We start from the raw sequence: 16,367 nt of genomic DNA on the forward strand, positions 1-16,367 counted from the left end.
TACTTTCAAATGAATTATTCTTGAGGCATGTGGTTAGTAGAGGTTGATTCAAAAATAACCACGTCTCTTAAAAAGGACAAAAGCTTCAATCCAGCGCCCTATAAATACGGATCATGCCCTATATATTTGTTCCTTAGTGGTGTTAGATGATTAGTAAAAGGTTATTTGAGGCTTGAATAGACAATGACTAAGAGGTCCAGAGGAGTCACTGACATTCACTTTGTTAAATCAACAAGTACTAAAGATTATACGTGTAAAACATATTGAAGACAATGCTCTCCTAATTTCTTACTCTACCTACAAGATCCATCAGATATATGGAGGTCTTAATTGTAACCAGGAACTAAGACTACTGTTTAAATTTCAAAGCTTAACTCTTTATAAGTGTAACTCTTCTCTTTGGATCAGTATGAAATGCGAGGGTAATAGATCTTAGGGTTAATCGTCCAAGTATAAAAGGGATTAGACGAATAATTAACACACAATTAAGCAATCATATGATAAGTTGCAGATAAAGGGTCATATGGACCATCTCCCTTAGAGCGGAAAAACCAGCTAAATATGTACAGAAACAGCACCAAAATTGCCATTATGATTAGGTCAAAAAATAATAATTTTATATAGCATTTTTTATGAAATGTCAAATTTGTATTTTTACAGTTTTATTAATATCTTGTGTTATAAAAATAATAATAATTCAAAAGGACGTGTTAAGTTGGAATTCATCTTTTTGATAAAATAATATGGCTCAAACAGAGAATAAAAGGAATAAACAATAAAAAAAATAGTGGTTTATAGATGTATTTTTACACAATTTAAGGATAAGGCTAAAATGGATTAAGTTTATGCACAAACATTCTTATTTTGTCTGAAACTGGTTATAAATTTGTTATCATGTGTTTCTTTGGTTATAAAAAAAATATAACGAGCTCAAACCGGATTAAATCTCTACAGATAAGAAAAAACTCATCATTTTCTAATTTAGGGTTTTATTTTTCTTTCTTAAAATTAGAGTGTGGTGCCATTAGTGATGATCCAAGACAATATCTAATTTTGACTCCGACCTCTGGCGGTCCAATTTGAAAGTACCCAGACATAAGTTTTACTTAATTTAACTCATAATCGTACTGAGCTGTACATACACTGATTTTATAACAATTCAATTCACACGGGAATTCACACATTTAAGATACATGATATTATATTACGAGAATTCACGGATTTAAATACGCTCGATATATATATGGAATGCACATACACACAGTATGTGTACAATGGTAGCGATATATGGGGTGTGCATGCACTTATATGAAAAGTCCATTATATAAATATCTTAACCAAAAATATGAGTGTGTTAATAGTCATTATAGGTATCCTGGTTTTGATTTTCAATGGAAAGATATAGGCATGTTCCAGAAATCTAGGATTGCATTTCACCAAACAAATACTATGCTCATAATTTTCTTATAATTATCTTTAGATTTTTTTCCCACTTTGTATTTGGTTTTATTTTCTCTTTTGTTACTTGAATGTAATTTATTCAATGTCTGATGACTTACATATAAAAATACTTTTTCATTGAAGCATCTAACATTAATTTTAAGCAATTTAAAGAAAAGGAAAAACAAAAGAAGCTCATTAAACCTGCATAATACAATCACTTTTTCTGATGGCCGAATTATCTTAGTAAAACATCAACGTTATCGAGACGAAGAAATTTGAAAAAAAATCAACCGGCTGAAAGAGTTTTGAATGTATCGTGATCTCGGAGAAACTTCTACCGATAAAGTAAAGGCATATAATGATTGCATGGACCAAAACAGGCAAGAATATATTAAAAACAAAAGTATTAGCTCCAAAAAAATTTAAAAAAAAATATCAAAATTTGGAGAAAAAATATCAAAATTTATGAAATCGGAATAAACATTTTTGCATGTGATAATGTTGTACCGCAAGCCCTTGAATTTTTTTCTTCAAATTAGTTGATTTGTATTTAATTTAATTAGTTTATTAAATGTTTTATTAGCTTTTGAAATTATAAGCTTATCAAAATTTGTATTGTTTTTTTGTTAGTATCTTTTATTTTTTTAACAATATTAATTTTAAAATGTGGATCCATTATATGATGCGAGAAACAGGACCATGCATAGTAATCTTTACAATTTTTTTGGAGGTGGTACTGGTATGGATGCATGTTTGAGCCAGAACAGTGCATTGAAGAGGCTGGTGATGGATACATTTTTTTTTTGTATTTGCAGGATTTGTTGCATTAATTTATTTATTTTTTACATAATTGTATCCCCAATTCTCAATGGATTTCAATCTTCACGATTTTATGTTATCTTTATAATTTATGTTTTTATAACGTTTTTGTTTTGTTTTTTTAGCACAAGGAAGGAGTTGAGGGATAATGTTGGTGGTGATTTTTTTTCCTGAAGCAATGTTAATGATGATGGTCAGGTCGATAGCTTAGTTAGTGTTGTAAAATTATACAGACCATGAAAACTGTAGAAAGTTTGGAATATCATGGCACATGAAGTTTGATGAATAACTAAATCCCTATTATCACTAGTTTATCACACTAATGGGATTTATTGATTATTGTTTTAGGAATCATTGAACCATATCTAGGAGCACTTTGTTTGCTAACAAAGACAACTAAGATGTCATATTTCATTTAACGTTGACATGACATTATTACTTAATGGTCTTTGCTGATTAAGACATGTTTGATAATATTGTTCGAATTTGAGTAACAAGAAAATTGAAGATCTTTTAAAGAAGTCAAAAGAAATTTACCAATATTTAAATCGAGAGCTACCCGTTTGCATTTTTTTTGTACAAAAAAAAAAGTTTAGTGAGTGTTCTAAGATTATTGTAAAACGTATAAATTTTTTTTTATATATTTTAAACATCCAATATATTTTTATTTTAAGCAGTCAAATGGTTCTATAAGACTTTTATTAATCATTATATTTTATCCACATTGTATATTCCCAACTATTCACTGGCCATCAGGTAATGATGCAAAATTGTTTTGGGAAACACCGCAACAGTATTAAAGAGCCTTAGAGGATGAGTATCCAAAGGTTTTTAAGATTAATTTAATTGGTAAATGTCTGTGCTTTTGTTATTGAAAGGATATATGGCAATTGACAACTTAGAACCTTGCGTTCTCCATCTCCAGTTGAAAGTACCAATTTGACTATATACTCTTGCAAGATGGGGATGTTCTGGATTCAAATATATTATACAAGCTACATAATTAGCTAAGAACCAGAGTCAACAGACCTTAGAGATTTCGTTACCTATTAGGTGGTTGATCAACTGGGAAAGGTTCAAAGATAAGAACCAGCAGACCTTACTAGAATTTGTCGCCTATTTGATGATTTGCATGTAAAAAAAATAGATTAATTTGGCGAGAAGAAAATTAAGAAGAATACCATTAAACTAAAAACTTCCATGTACATCACAATTATAACAAAATACCAACATAACCACATGACGTAACTGGGATAGAGGAATTTATATAATATAAAGTTTTTAAAAGAACATTTTTTGAAACTATAATGTATGACAATCTCGGTGACACGTGTACTAATGAAATAATGATTGGGTGGACCAAAAGAGGCACAAATATGTGAAATTCAAAGCAAAAATAAAAACATTATTTCCAGAAATCAAAGAAAATATTAAAAGCTCATAATTTTCATTTTTATTTTGATTGGATTTTTATATTACTACGAATTCAATTAGTTTTTAGAGTTAGGATTCCATTTTTATTAGTGTTTTAATATTTTTTGGTTTTGATGAAAATAATTTTAAAATATGCATCAAAAAGAAACAGATCGCACGGGTGAGAAACTAGTTGGATATAAAAAACTAGTTGGATATAAAAACAAGGCTGTGAATGTAGATGAATTGCTTTAGAGATCCGGTATCAGAGATACAATCCCCCAAAGCAGATTCGGTAGGTCTTTCATAGGTGGTGTTGGTGCCAAAGATTGATATGTTTAATATCAAAGGTGGATTCGCAAAAAAAAAATTTTTTGCTAAAGTTCAGCACTTGAATCAGTACTGTAACATCTGAGAGATGAGTTTCTAATGTTGTGACAAGTTAACTCAGTGTTGAATAATCTTTGAGAAACCTCATTTCAGTACATCGCAGATGGAATTTCAAGAATTAAAACCGCTGTTTTAACAATCCTAGGCTCATAACCCGCAGGGCTTGGATAATAGACCGAGAATGTACATAAACGGAGAAGACAAACATAACCTAGAAGAAACTGAAACCATAATAACATAACAATTACAGATTCTATCTGTATCATAATAATTCTGTAGATTGCATACAACTATCAAGACACTATTTAGGGTTTCAAAAGAGTTTAAATAGATAAAAGCATATATAAACATCCAGCAGATCAGATTAGGCGTACGGTAACATAGCCAGCCAGACAACCAAACTAGAAACAGCAGCAGCACTCCTCCAACACACAACAGCAACAAAGTGCGGCCAAACTGCAAAAAGATGTCGAAGGAATTTTCAGTAAGGCAGTTTAACAGTTAAAGATAAGACTTGGCTATAAAGTTACTTGACGTAAATTTCGAATGGAATTTAAGCCTATGAATTTTAAATAAATCTGCAACAATCTCCGGTCTCAGCCAGACCATATTGTAAAACACTATTCAACTGAAGTGAAGTCACTCGAAAGAGACATTGAAGCCTTTTGACTAATACCTAAAGAAGTAATAAACGTTTACAAAGACTACAATCACAGACCTGACAACAAAAAGAAGAACAGACCTATAACAAAAATGAGTCTCAAATTGATTGCAAACGTATTATCATCACCCCAGCAAGATATCGGTGACAAATTAAGTGGAAAAGTAACAATTTTTTATTAAAGATGATGACAAAACCAATAAAGGTCTGCATACTTTTATATGACTCTACATCCCCAAAAAAGTACATGTCACCCTTCTTCGCTAGGATATACACGATACACATTGTAGGCACCACCTAACTATAAGTATTAAACATCCACACTGAGACATTAATTCAATGACAGACGTTTAAGAATTTAGAACCTATAACCACTGCTAAACCAACTGGTAGCCAATGTCTACTCCTAAATAGTTAAAAGAAGGTTTGAACTGGTTGGTGACTCTTCTTTCCTGGAAAATATGAGAACTTTCTAGGATATATGTGACCATTTAAATGGACAATGGAATGAGAATAAAATTCCTAATTCTAGTGTTCACATACTATTTTACTACGTTGACCAGATCGGATGAGATCAGATGTGTCCATTCGTAAATACAGCCAGACAACCGACCTAGAAACAGCATTCATCCAACAAACAACAGCAACAAAGTGCAGCCAAGCTGTAAAGGTATAAAAGGTATTATCAGTAACGAAGCTAGTAGTTGACGATAAGAGTTGACACAGTTAAGTACTAATCTGAGAACATTTATACAGAATGTTAGCTTTCAAATCTTAAGCCTGCAAATTCTCCAGTTCCCAGCAGATTACATAGCAATACATCGTTCAGGTTAACTGAAGTCTCTTGAACTTCAACAAGGACAGTGAACCCTTTGACTATAACGTGAAAGGACTGGTAAACCAGATAACTTACAACAGTTATAATCCAAAACATAGCACTCTTAACTTCTTAAACTACCTGAAACCAACTTTATTAACTCTACGAAAAAGATATCCATTAAAGGAAAAACATAAGCCTTCTGATCCAGAGAATAGCAAGAACAAGATATTAATAGTTTGCATGCTTCTATAACTGTTCAACCAAGCTAACGCATAAGAACTACATTCGGTATCATGAACAAGGAGTGACCAAAAAAATGTCAACAATCTGAGCTTGAATATACAATTGATACAACTTGCACATGCAACGTAATCTACGAGGTTGAACATCCAAAAACTGAAATACTAATTCAACAACAGATGTTTTGAACTTAGAGCCTATAAGCACTACGAAATTACCAGTTAGCCGATCTTATAATCCAAGGTAGCATAAACACAAATTTACTATATGATCTCTTGTCCTAATTGACATGAACCTTACAAAAACATGAGCAAACAATTGCTAATCAGGAAAATCAGAAACAATTCAAGAAGTTTGCAAGTGCCATACCATCCTCTGAAAAAAGATGAACATCCATCGTCACTTTGATGGTGGTGATGATATTGGTAACCTTGGTATTGTGGTTGTTGTTGTTGTGGTGGTGGATACCCATCGTTATTGAAGTAACCTTGATAACCAGGATTTGGTGGATATCCTTGATGATGTCCAGGATTTGGAGGTGGTGGTGGATACCCATATCCAGGTGGTGGTGGTCCTTGTGGATACCCTGGAGGTGGATAGCCTGAACCATACCCTAATTTACACAAATTCACCAGAAATTCAATCAAAAAAATCCCCAAAAAATACAAAGCCAAAAACACAAAAGAAATTCAAAATTTCAAATCCTTACCGGGTGGGGGGTAAGGGTCTTGTTCATGAGTATGTCCATGAACATAACTCATCTTGATCTTTGATTAAGGGAATTACGCAGAGGCTAATTGGTTGTTGTTGATGATCACAAAGTACAAAGAGTCTTCGGTTAGTAATGTGAGGTTTTGAGGTCTTTTTATTTTAATTGACTTTTATTTGATGAGCGTAAAAGGTTCTGTTGTGTTGATGGGATATGGTTTTCGATGTTCCGTATAACGACGACTTTTCTTAACAAACGGAATGGGCTAGAGTCCAACTAAGGAAGGGCCCACTGAAGCGTCTTTTATCTTATCTGTACCAGCATGATTTTGTCGGTGGCCAACTGGATTCAAAGGGTTCAGATCTGTTTGTATTTCAAATGAACCAATTACCGCTTGAGGGGAAATTTGAACGGTAGAGATTATGCCTTGTCCCGTAATCTTAACACACTCCTTAACCTATCCACGTTAAGTACGAAGAAAAGTAAGTAATTTGCTGCGAATTAGCAAGATCATCCTAATTAGAGGGCAAAGGAAGTGAGAATCCAGTCGCCTCTAATCAGAACCGAAGCAGCACGGAAGTACCCTTCAAAAGCAAAAACCCTTGTTGAACCCATTAAGTAAAGCCAGGAATAGAAGAAATGCTCGAATACACGTTACGGTTACGCGTCTAACAATGAGCGCGAGTATCCATTTTCTGGAACCACGTGTCAGAGTTGGTTGACCAGTCTATCTTTAATAGCAGATTCTAGCTTACTAGCTAAGGAAAAGAAGAGTTCAGAAAAGAAAATTCGACGAATAGTAAAACCTGACGAGAAAATTCTAGCTTACCAGTCTATCTTTAATAGCAGATTCTGGCTTACTAGCCATAAGTTGACGGTATGTTCTTTATCGGCACACCTTGTCGGCCAGATATAGTCGGCATGTTCTTTATCTGTAGATTTTGTCGGCTATAAGTTATCGGCGTGTTCTTCATCCGTACCTTGTAGACTTTTCATATTTTCAGAACTGAAAATGTTGATTCCTTCTATAATTTTGAGTATAAAATCACCCAGTATCTCTACAATCCCATATTTATAAGTGTTTGGGTAATACGATTTTATTTTCGTTACAAGTAGATTTCTCAAAAATAAATCTCAAAAATCTACCCACATGCATGAGTTGAATCTAAAATAATATATAATTTCAAAATTTTAATCAACTAATTAACTAATTAAATTAATTATCCTAATCATATTTATTAGTGTTAATTAATCAAGAGTAGATTAGCCATTTTGATAAATATGTGGATAAGGGACTTTATATTTTACTTCAAAATGACTTTATTTTGTCTCATTTGGTATACCCTATTAATTTGGGTAACCCAATCAAGCCCCTAGTTAGTAAGTTCGCGAATGATTCGCGAATCATTCGTGAATTTTTCCGTATCACGAATTTTAACGTATTATTCGCGTACGTTTGCAACTCCGAACCCAAGTCGCGTATTATGTGGCATTCCCGGATTATTCGCGAACCGTTCACGAATTTTACGTATTCCGAATGATACGTCCGCTTAATTCACCATAAATTCTTTAGCTTTTACTTTTCAAGGACTCCATTTTTTGGGCTTTACTGCCTTCCGAGCATACACGACCGAATATTAGACATGTTGTAATTTTTATGAAACAAAAACGACTGAAGAGATTTGAAGGTGAAGGTGAGAGAGATCTCAAACTCACTAACCAAGCATCTAAACCACCATACGACGTCCTCTTGGATAACTAATGTTGTATATATTATTAATATCATCATATTAAGTTTATTTTTTCTTTAAATAACTCACACATATGCATAAAAATTGGTCTATGACCTTATAAATACAAATATTTGTTATATATAGATACCGAATTTTCAGAGCCGAACTCACATTTATAAATCGAATTATACACGTACGTATGCCGTTCCGAATTACTGACGAATCACGTCCCGTTGACCGAATTTTGGACCGAATCTGGATTTTACAAAACCGTATAATACTCGTATGTTTACCGTTCCGTATGTTTACCGAATCCCGAATTGCTAACTAGGATCAAGCCAGGTAGTAAAAGTGGTATACCCCTATAAATTAAATACAAATAAATATCTTCGTACTGTTGTACCAAGCTAGTAATAAATTTCACGCTTCCCTGAACTCACCAAGCTGATCACTACCATAAAATCTCAATCCTGAAGCTGAAATCACACAAACTCCCATTTCATCCTCTTCCTCGACTCAATCTTCTCCTTGATCACCATGAGCAAATACAGCAAACCTGATCAATCCACCACTCCGCCACCACCACAACCATCTACATCTACATATCCATCTCAACCATTAGATGGGAACGTAGAGAAATGGGGAACCCATGTTATGGGTGAACCGGCAATACCATCATCTCATCCGAACAATCAAAAAGCAGCATCACAATGGAGTGGACAAGATCAACATCCTTATGTCCAATATACCCCTGTCCAAAAACCACCTAAATCACCCGTGGAATCAGCTGTTAATGTTTTCAATTCCTGGACTAATAAAGCTGAAACCCTTGCTAACAATATCTGGCACAACTGTAAGTAAACCCAGATACCTCCGCTACTAATCTTTCTTCCTTTAATTGTATATAAATTCTTGAAACTCAGATACTATATATATTCTGTATTATTTTGCAATTTTGTAGTGAAAACCGGGCCATCGGCATCAGAGGCAGCATGGGCTAAAGTAGGAATACAAGCGAAAGCACTGACAGGGGGAGGGTTTGAATCATTATATAAGCAGACATTCAATACAACACCAAATGAGAAACTTAAGAAGTCATTTGCTTGTTACTTGTCTACCTCAACTGGACCAGTTGCGGGTACTCTTTACCTGTCAAACGTTCATATTGCATTCTGTAGTGATCGGCCACTTACGTTTACTGCGCCTTCAGGTCAGCAAGCTTGGAGCTACTACAAGGTAAAAATGCCACAACTTCGTGCACACATTGGTGTCTTTAGTAAGTTTATGTCTGTGCTTGTGTATAGCATAAATGCTTTTAGTACCATATGAAACACTAATGCAAATTGTTTAAGAAAACCAATTTTGAAAAGGTGAGGCGCTTCCATAAGGCAGTACTGAGGTGTAGCCTCAAATTAGGAAAAATGTTACTTATGTTGAGTTATTTAAGCTAGATTTCTAAGTGTTAGGTACTAAGGAACATAAATAGTGTGGAAGTAGTGCTAGGTACCATACTACTACTTGTGTAGCTAACAAGGTAAGTAATATGCATGTTACAGGGGGTATTATTTTAGCTCTTAGTGAGACGAGCTTCATTGCGTAGCCCCAAAACGCCTGATAACCTTCTGATATCTGAAATACCATTGTTGTTTGATAATAGCCACCGCCGAATTATGTGTTCATCTGGGGTGTATCTTTAATCTAGAAAGATATGCAAACCTTTCTATTAAGACCAAATAGGCGTATTCCTGTGTGTGTGAGCAGATGATTGTAACTCGAATAATTCTGTTTTAGGAAATGAATCTTACAATGTAATAGTTACCTAATCTTCAGGTAGAGACATTGTTCTCTTATTATTTTACATTTTTGTGTTGCTAACTGTACCCCATGTAACACTAATTTGTATTGATTTAAAAGGGTAAGGCGTTGTCACTGAGCCATAGCTTCAAATCAGGGGGAAATTGCTTATTTAAACACTGCAGAAATTCTGGATTTTAGGAACAGAAAACGAGGCTAAGAATAGCACGAGAAACATAGTATTCATGTTATATGTTACAAAGCATACACTGGAGCTGAGAGTTAAGAACCTAGTGAAATTCACACTCCAATTTAGACACAAGCAGATGTGCTCAAAATCTTTAACTGTGGTGTGTGGGAAAATTTGTAATTTTGTATCACAAGGCAGGGATAAGCAGACCCATCTAACTTTTCCAGAAGCTCGGTTGTATCTTAAATTGAATGTCTCGGTTTTAGGAAATTAGTCTCACAAACAAACGCAGATTAATTAGGTTAGGTACGTAATGCAAAAATCTAGTAGCATTTCACTTTTATTATATAATTGGTATTGGTGTACTTCAGAGGTGCTTAATTTTGTTTTTGTTTCTTTGGGTATGGATGGAACAGGTAATGGTACCATTGGCGATGATTAGTGCTGTGAATCCAGTGACCCTGAAAGCATCAGAGAGGTACATCCAGATTAACACGGTTGACAGTCATGATTTTTGGTTCATGGGTTTCGTCAATTATGATAAAGCAGTTGTGCATCTCTGTGGGAGTATGTCTGAATTTGCAGCTCACCAAATGGCACCACCACATACCGTCAGTGGTTAATCAACAGAGTATATGTCCCTTGTATTTGAGGTTACACGTCTATGTGTCACACTACGATGTTTTTCTTTAGTTTCCACTTTCAGTTTATATTTTATTACCAGTTTTCAGTGACTTGTTGTTGTTGTAAATTTATCTTAGTTAATAAATACCAGTGCCAGTATGAGTTTGAGTTTTAGTTGTTTGTTGGCCAAGCAGTAAAGATGTAGGACTAGGACACCTAACTGGTAAAAGACCTTTGTTCCACTGAGTCAAACATTTTTCTATTTTCTTGTGTTTGTGCTAATTTATGATTTCCTTCTCCTATTTCTGATTGATTTCCTTTTTTCTAGTCCTCGTACTGCAGAATTATTGTAGAGGAAAGAACATCCTAATTTGTAATTTATGGAACAACACAAATGATGTTCAAGATCCTAATGCTGGCAGAAGGCGGTCTGGATAAAATCCTGCCCTTCTTCACCTCTTTTCCATCATTGTAGTACCATGAACATCTTGCTTCAGGTTAAGGTACCGCAGTGTGACCATTGGCCCAATCTAGGCTTCTATGGACAACCATTTTGTAAGCCTTGTGTGAAGTCCACCGAACTTACCGTTTTAAAAGAACCTGTTCCCTCCTCCATCAGCCCTAATGTGGTCACTAACATGTTTGGGGAAGTCTAATTAGAATCATGAATTTTCCTTAGCCGCCTACAGAATCAATGTCCTGAAAACAAGACAACCTCTCAAAAGGAGTTGAACACGACAAAACTTTATTCCGGGGAAGGAATCCAGACCAAGAATTACCAACGTTTTAGCATTTTAAGTGCTAGACAAATAAGTGATTGTTATAGCTCATATCTGGCTCTGAATTATTGCACATATATCTTAATGATTTTTACTAAATATCAAAAATTGTTTGGTTCTACTGATTAATCCAGGTTTCCAGGATCAAATTGTATGGTTTCACTGATTAATAATCCAATCCAGAATTCCAGGGTAATATTCATTTAAATCAAAAACAATTTTATCCTGCTAAAAAAATGATAATGTTTTGTTTTGCTTACGCACAATAAGCAAGTTGATGATGTAAAATAGAGTTATCTAACTAATCATTTTGTTTTAGATAATCAAATACCCATTGGCCCAATGCTTCTCCGAATAGCCACTTAGCCAGTCTGTTATCAAGTCTACTTGAATTCTCCTCCTCACTTGTAAAAAAACCCTGGAATTAAGTTTATTGTTGAGACTCAAATGGCGGCAATGAAAATCAAAATGGAGAGACTCACAATTTGTGGAAGGTAGCCAAGAATTTGAAATGTTTAGCTATAAAGTGTTAGACAAACAAGTGATTGCAATAGCTCATATCTGGTGCTGGGCTCTCGATTATTGCGTCTGTTATTGTTCCTTAATAATAAAACCTATGGTAGAAATCAATCAATGATGAACATAAACATAAATCTGTTAGCTTTACATAAAACAAGCAACTGTTTTTCTCTCGAGAATCAAAGATTTGTCATTTCACTAGGAGATAGATGGAGTGATAGTGATACATGAGAAGGAAACTAGAAACAGTCTAGTGAGCGAGAGAGAGAGAGAGAGAGAGAGAGGTGGTCCAATGCGAATTCCCCCCATTGATACAACTTGGGTTTTGATAGGGTTTATAATCTGGGAGCAGACAATAGAACCTTTCTTAGTTGGCAGAAAGGAATCTAACCAGTACACACAACAGGAAAGATATATGCATAGCCATGGTTTAAAAGCAAACCAAAACAAACAGAGAGATAGAAGAAGACTGTCTTCTCTCTGACTCTGTAATTCGAATCTTTTAGGACGAAGTTCTGAGCCTTTCAGCTTCCAAAAACGACAGGATTCAGAGGCACAGACGGAGAGAGAGACACATAAAGAAAAAGCCTGGTCTTTAATATTCGATTTTCGGTATTCTCCTCAGTCTGCCTGCCATTCCCATTCAAAATCCATGAGGATTGAAATTACTTAAACATGCGTATTAGAATTAAATAATCCCCATCTAAAGCACTGCTTAAATTTTAACACCGGCAGTACCAGTTTCTGTAGCGGCCGGTTAGATGATGAAAATCGAGGGGATTTTAACTTATTAATGAAAGAAAATACTCTGGTGAATTATTAAAAAAGGAAATTCGAAAAAGAAAAGAACAAACAAGAAAGTGACAGACAATAAAACTTTACACATCTCAATCTTTACCAAATTTATTCTCTTTTTTTCTTATAAGCCTGTCTGTGACTGTGATGATCAGTGAACAAGACTGTGTAATGGAGCCCATAAATTACCAACAATAATAAGCAGTAACAAATAAACAAAGTGGAAATTCATTGATTAAATCAAACTACATTGTGGAAACAGAGAAAGAAAGAAAGAAATTGATGATCAATCGATGATGATGTTGTTTTGATCAGAACGATGATCAAAATGAAGAAGAAGAGCATTACATTTTGGACATTCTTCAACTCTTTTTGGTAACATGAAATACATTAGGCATGATTTGCAACCAGCAACAACAAGTATTTGGTCTTCATCATCACCATCATCATCCCCATTAGCTTGATGATGATGATCGTTACTTGTATAATAACCATTGCTTTTACTATTATCAGTAGTTGTTGATGAACAAGGAGATGATGTTGATGATCCTTCGTCGCTATCGTATGAACTGTCTTCATCATTATCATTATCAGTATGATAATGGAACAAATGGTCACCTCCATTCCCACCATTAAACATCTTTCTTGGATCTTCTTTTACTCTTCTCCCATTCATCCAGTTCATATAATATATCTCCCCTGTCTAAAACAACAACAAGAACACTGAGTAAAGACAGAGGATTGAATCAAATAAAAAGGTTGAAACTTCGACAAAATCTCGTCAAATTGCAACAAACCCATGACAGTAAATCATCAAGAATATCGAAATCCCGTAAAGTTAAAAGTAATTCCAATCAAGAAAAGTAATTTCACTTTATTTATTTTGACATTTGTTGTGAAAAAGGGAGACAGACATGATTAAAGAAGAGGGAGTAAGAAAAGGAACCTTTAAATCAAGACATTGCTCCCATTGATAAGGAAGTGAAACATGTGAATTAAGTTCTAAACTCCCACTTGAAGTATGATTTTGAGGCGTATCATCAGAAGTGGCAGATAAACCAATCCCACTATCATCCTCATCAGAACTACCGCCAGATAGTGAACAGTTTTGGAATGAAAGCTCTAATGATGCAGTAAGACCCGCCATGTTTGAAGCCTTGTTCTTGTTCGTTTAAAGAAAGAAGAGAAAACAGAGTACTAGAAAATAAAAATGGGAATTTAGAGTGAGAGAGAGAAACAAATGGGGGATATTAAAAGAGGAAAGAAAATCCGAGAGATGTAAATCAATCCGTCTATTGTGGAGATTGGAAGAGAGAATGTTTTTGTGAAGAGAGAGGGGGAGAAATCTAAGGAGAAGAATGAAGAAAGAGTCTTTCCTTTTTATCTCTCTGTTTGCGACTGTGAATTCTCTGTTTTAGAGAGAGAGAAAGAAAGTGTGACTGTGGACCGGTAAAAACGCGATTTCCAAGGGAATTGCTGGACGCCCTGTTTTCTTTTCTTTTAACAGTTTGTTTCGCTTTTGAAAAGAACAGAATTTTTTATAAAGGCGGGGATAGTCAGTTCGGTGGTGCTGATTTGACTCAGTTTTGTGGATCGTCCGAGTTTTACATGACGACGGATTTAACAGATCGTGGTTATTTTAACGTGGCTTAAAAAAATGTACCATCTCTTTCAAACACTGGTCTCGTTGAGGCTCTATTTCAAGTCAAGTACTGAACAAAAGAAATCCTCAAGGCATACAACATGCCTTGAACTCGGGCATGGGCCATTTCAAGCCATCATGCATTGATTTTACTCGTGCCGAGGATGCATTAGTCGGGCTCATATCATACTAGTCCTACATCATCCTTGTGATGCCAATGGCTTATGCAAGATCCCCTAACTTACATACCGACATAACTTATTTTTTTGATCATGTCCAATGCGCATTGGTTCATGCCAACGTCAAACGATTTGATAGAAAATATGAGCATCCAAGGTATTGATTGCGACTTGCCTCATCAAGTATAGCGACTATCATCTCTTGCATCGCCTTACCGATCCAGATGATATGAGTCATGAAAGTGACGCAACCACCTGCAATTAGATTACGGCTGCCCGTGGTTCAGTTTGGCTTGGTTTTGTGCAACACCCAAGAACCAAACCAATGTCTCTTAGGAAAAACCAGAACTGAACCAGAGCAACCTCAGTTTATATTATTAGAAACCAAAACCGTCTCACCGTTTTTTTTTGTTTTTATTATAACTTTGATTTTTCACTACAATTTAAGATTTAATTACTAAGTTTAACATAGTATAAGAAAAAAAAATCATATATTATTCAAAAAAAATAAAAAATTATCCAAATAAACACGGGCACCTAGCTCAGCTGGTCATCCCCGTTTCCCAAAGTTTCATACGTTCCAGGAGGTCCCAGGTTCGAGCCCTAATATTGCAGGAATTAACATGGAAGGTAGAGTTACCTTGCCCCCCTTGTGACACAATCTCAGCCCCCCATCCGTTTCGGCTTCTTTGGCTAGGTTATCCATGAGGCTCGCTGGTAGGCTAGCACAACAACCTGTTCAATTAATGTAGTAGTACGTTGTTGGAGCTTAGCTTGTTAGGCTTCCAACTAGCTAATGCAATATTCTTTATCTAATAATAATTAAAATAATTTACTATATATATATATATGGGTATACTCGTTGAAGTTCATATATTATATTATGATGGAAAATTTGATTTGCTTTTACTTAAATTTTCTTTATTCATGGGTATACTCATTGAAGTCCATATATATTATACTATGATGGAAAATTTGATGGAAAATTGGTTATATACGATTGCGGTTTTTATTGGTTTTTTGGTGTTAACTGTCGGATTTTTTTATTTGTTTGATTTTATTTTGTTTATGGTCCTTTTGCAATGTCAAACCAAAACCAACCAACCATCTAGAATTGGGTTTCCGACTTTTGAGTTTTTCGGTTTCCGGATTTTTCAGTCAATGGTTTTCTGGGGTTTCTTGTTGGTTTGGACCGGGTTCGGTCTGGGTTGAAAACCAAACCATGTGCATCCCTAAATTACATGATATGAGCGACAACATGTTGGACCATCAATGATGCGACGTACCCTATGGAGAAGGGATCGAGTACTGACCATAGTTCATCCTTTGCAAGGCCAAAGCCAAGCAATTGCCTAGTTCGTATACGCCAAAGGGTCCTTTGCAAATGATGTGCAAGAATGTACATCATTGGCATTTCCTTCGTGGTGCACCCCTAGGTCGCAATGCCGCAACTTTAATGCCTAAGCATAATAAAGCTCTCTTGACTAAGCCACGGCCACAATGATGTTTTATTGACATCTTCACTCTATGTACCTTCAACCTCCTACTCCTCCCTATATATCTTTTATTGACATTTGTACAAATAAAAGTTAGGGAGCACTTTGACGCATGCTTGAT

At 35.0% G+C, this 16,367-nt stretch overlaps 3 protein-coding genes across 5 annotated transcripts; 1 reads left to right on the forward strand and 2 right to left on the reverse strand.

Annotated features, from left to right (window-relative positions):
- Window positions 1–4,207: 4,207 nt before the first annotated feature.
- LOC113362805 (cysteine-rich and transmembrane domain-containing protein WIH1-like) lies at window positions 4,208–6,705 on the reverse strand. Of its 3 annotated transcripts, none has more exons than XR_003365856.1 (4): window positions 6,496–6,705; window positions 6,156–6,399; window positions 5,270–5,388; window positions 4,208–4,521 (listed from the first exon to the last, which is right to left on the reverse strand). XR_003365856.1 is itself a non-coding variant. In XM_026605300.1 (4 exons), the coding sequence occupies exons 1-3, from the start codon at window positions 6,545–6,547 to the stop codon at window positions 5,340–5,342; spliced, it is 345 nt and encodes a 114-aa protein (XP_026461085.1). In that variant the 5' UTR covers window positions 6,548–6,702; the 3' UTR covers window positions 4,208–4,521. The 3 variants fall into 3 exon arrangements, 2 of the variants coding, with proteins under 2 accessions (XP_026461085.1, XP_026461084.1); XM_026605300.1 differs by having other exon boundaries at window positions 5,340–5,388; window positions 6,496–6,702; XM_026605299.1 differs by lacking the exon at window positions 5,270–5,388 and having other exon boundaries at window positions 6,496–6,696.
- A 1,910-nt stretch (window positions 6,706–8,615) lies between these two features.
- On the forward strand, window positions 8,616–11,010 carry LOC113362806 (GEM-like protein 5). The gene is made up of 3 exons (XM_026605301.1): window positions 8,616–9,081; window positions 9,190–9,464; window positions 10,629–11,010. The coding sequence occupies exons 1-3, from the start codon at window positions 8,766–8,768 to the stop codon at window positions 10,833–10,835; spliced, it is 798 nt and encodes a 265-aa protein (XP_026461086.1). The 5' UTR covers window positions 8,616–8,765; the 3' UTR covers window positions 10,836–11,010.
- A 2,131-nt stretch (window positions 11,011–13,141) lies between these two features.
- On the reverse strand, window positions 13,142–14,366 carry LOC113274307. The gene is made up of 2 exons (XM_026523729.1): window positions 13,876–14,366; window positions 13,142–13,632 (listed from the first exon to the last, which is right to left on the reverse strand). Exons 1-2 carry the CDS (start codon window positions 14,074–14,076, stop codon window positions 13,216–13,218), a joined length of 618 nt encoding a protein of 205 aa, XP_026379514.1. The 5' UTR covers window positions 14,077–14,366; the 3' UTR covers window positions 13,142–13,215.
- Between the last annotated feature and the right edge of the window lie 2,001 nt (window positions 14,367–16,367).

This window comes from Papaver somniferum, chromosome 4, assembly GCF_003573695.1.
Source record: "Papaver somniferum cultivar HN1 chromosome 4, ASM357369v1, whole genome shotgun sequence".
Taxonomy (NCBI): domain Eukaryota; kingdom Viridiplantae; phylum Streptophyta; class Magnoliopsida; order Ranunculales; family Papaveraceae; genus Papaver; species Papaver somniferum.

Coding starts and splice junctions, on each gene's coding strand:
- LOC113362805 (XM_026605299.1), bottom strand. CDS start 6,547: ATGAGTTATGTTCATGGACATACTCATGAACAAGACCCTTACCCCCCA. Junction 6,400..6,495: donor AGACCCTTACCCCCCACCCG/GTAAGGATTTGA, acceptor TGTGTAAATTAG/GGTATGGTTCAGGCTATCCA. Junction 4,522..6,155: donor TCATCTTTTTTCAGAGGATG/GTATGGCACTTG, acceptor ATCTTTTTGCAG/TTTGGCCGCACTTTGTTGCT.
- LOC113274307 (XM_026523729.1), bottom strand. CDS start 14,076: ATGGCGGGTCTTACTGCATCATTAGAGCTTTCATTCCAAAACTGTTCA. Junction 13,633..13,875: donor AGCAATGTCTTGATTTAAAG/GTTCCTTTTCTT, acceptor TTGTTGTTTTAG/ACAGGGGAGATATATTATAT.
- LOC113362806 (XM_026605301.1), top strand. CDS start 8,766: ATGAGCAAATACAGCAAACCTGATCAATCCACCACTCCGCCACCACCA. Junction 9,082..9,189: donor TAACAATATCTGGCACAACT/GTAAGTAAACCC, acceptor GCAATTTTGTAG/TGAAAACCGGGCCATCGGCA. Junction 9,465..10,628: donor AAGCTTGGAGCTACTACAAG/GTAAAAATGCCA, acceptor TGGATGGAACAG/GTAATGGTACCATTGGCGAT.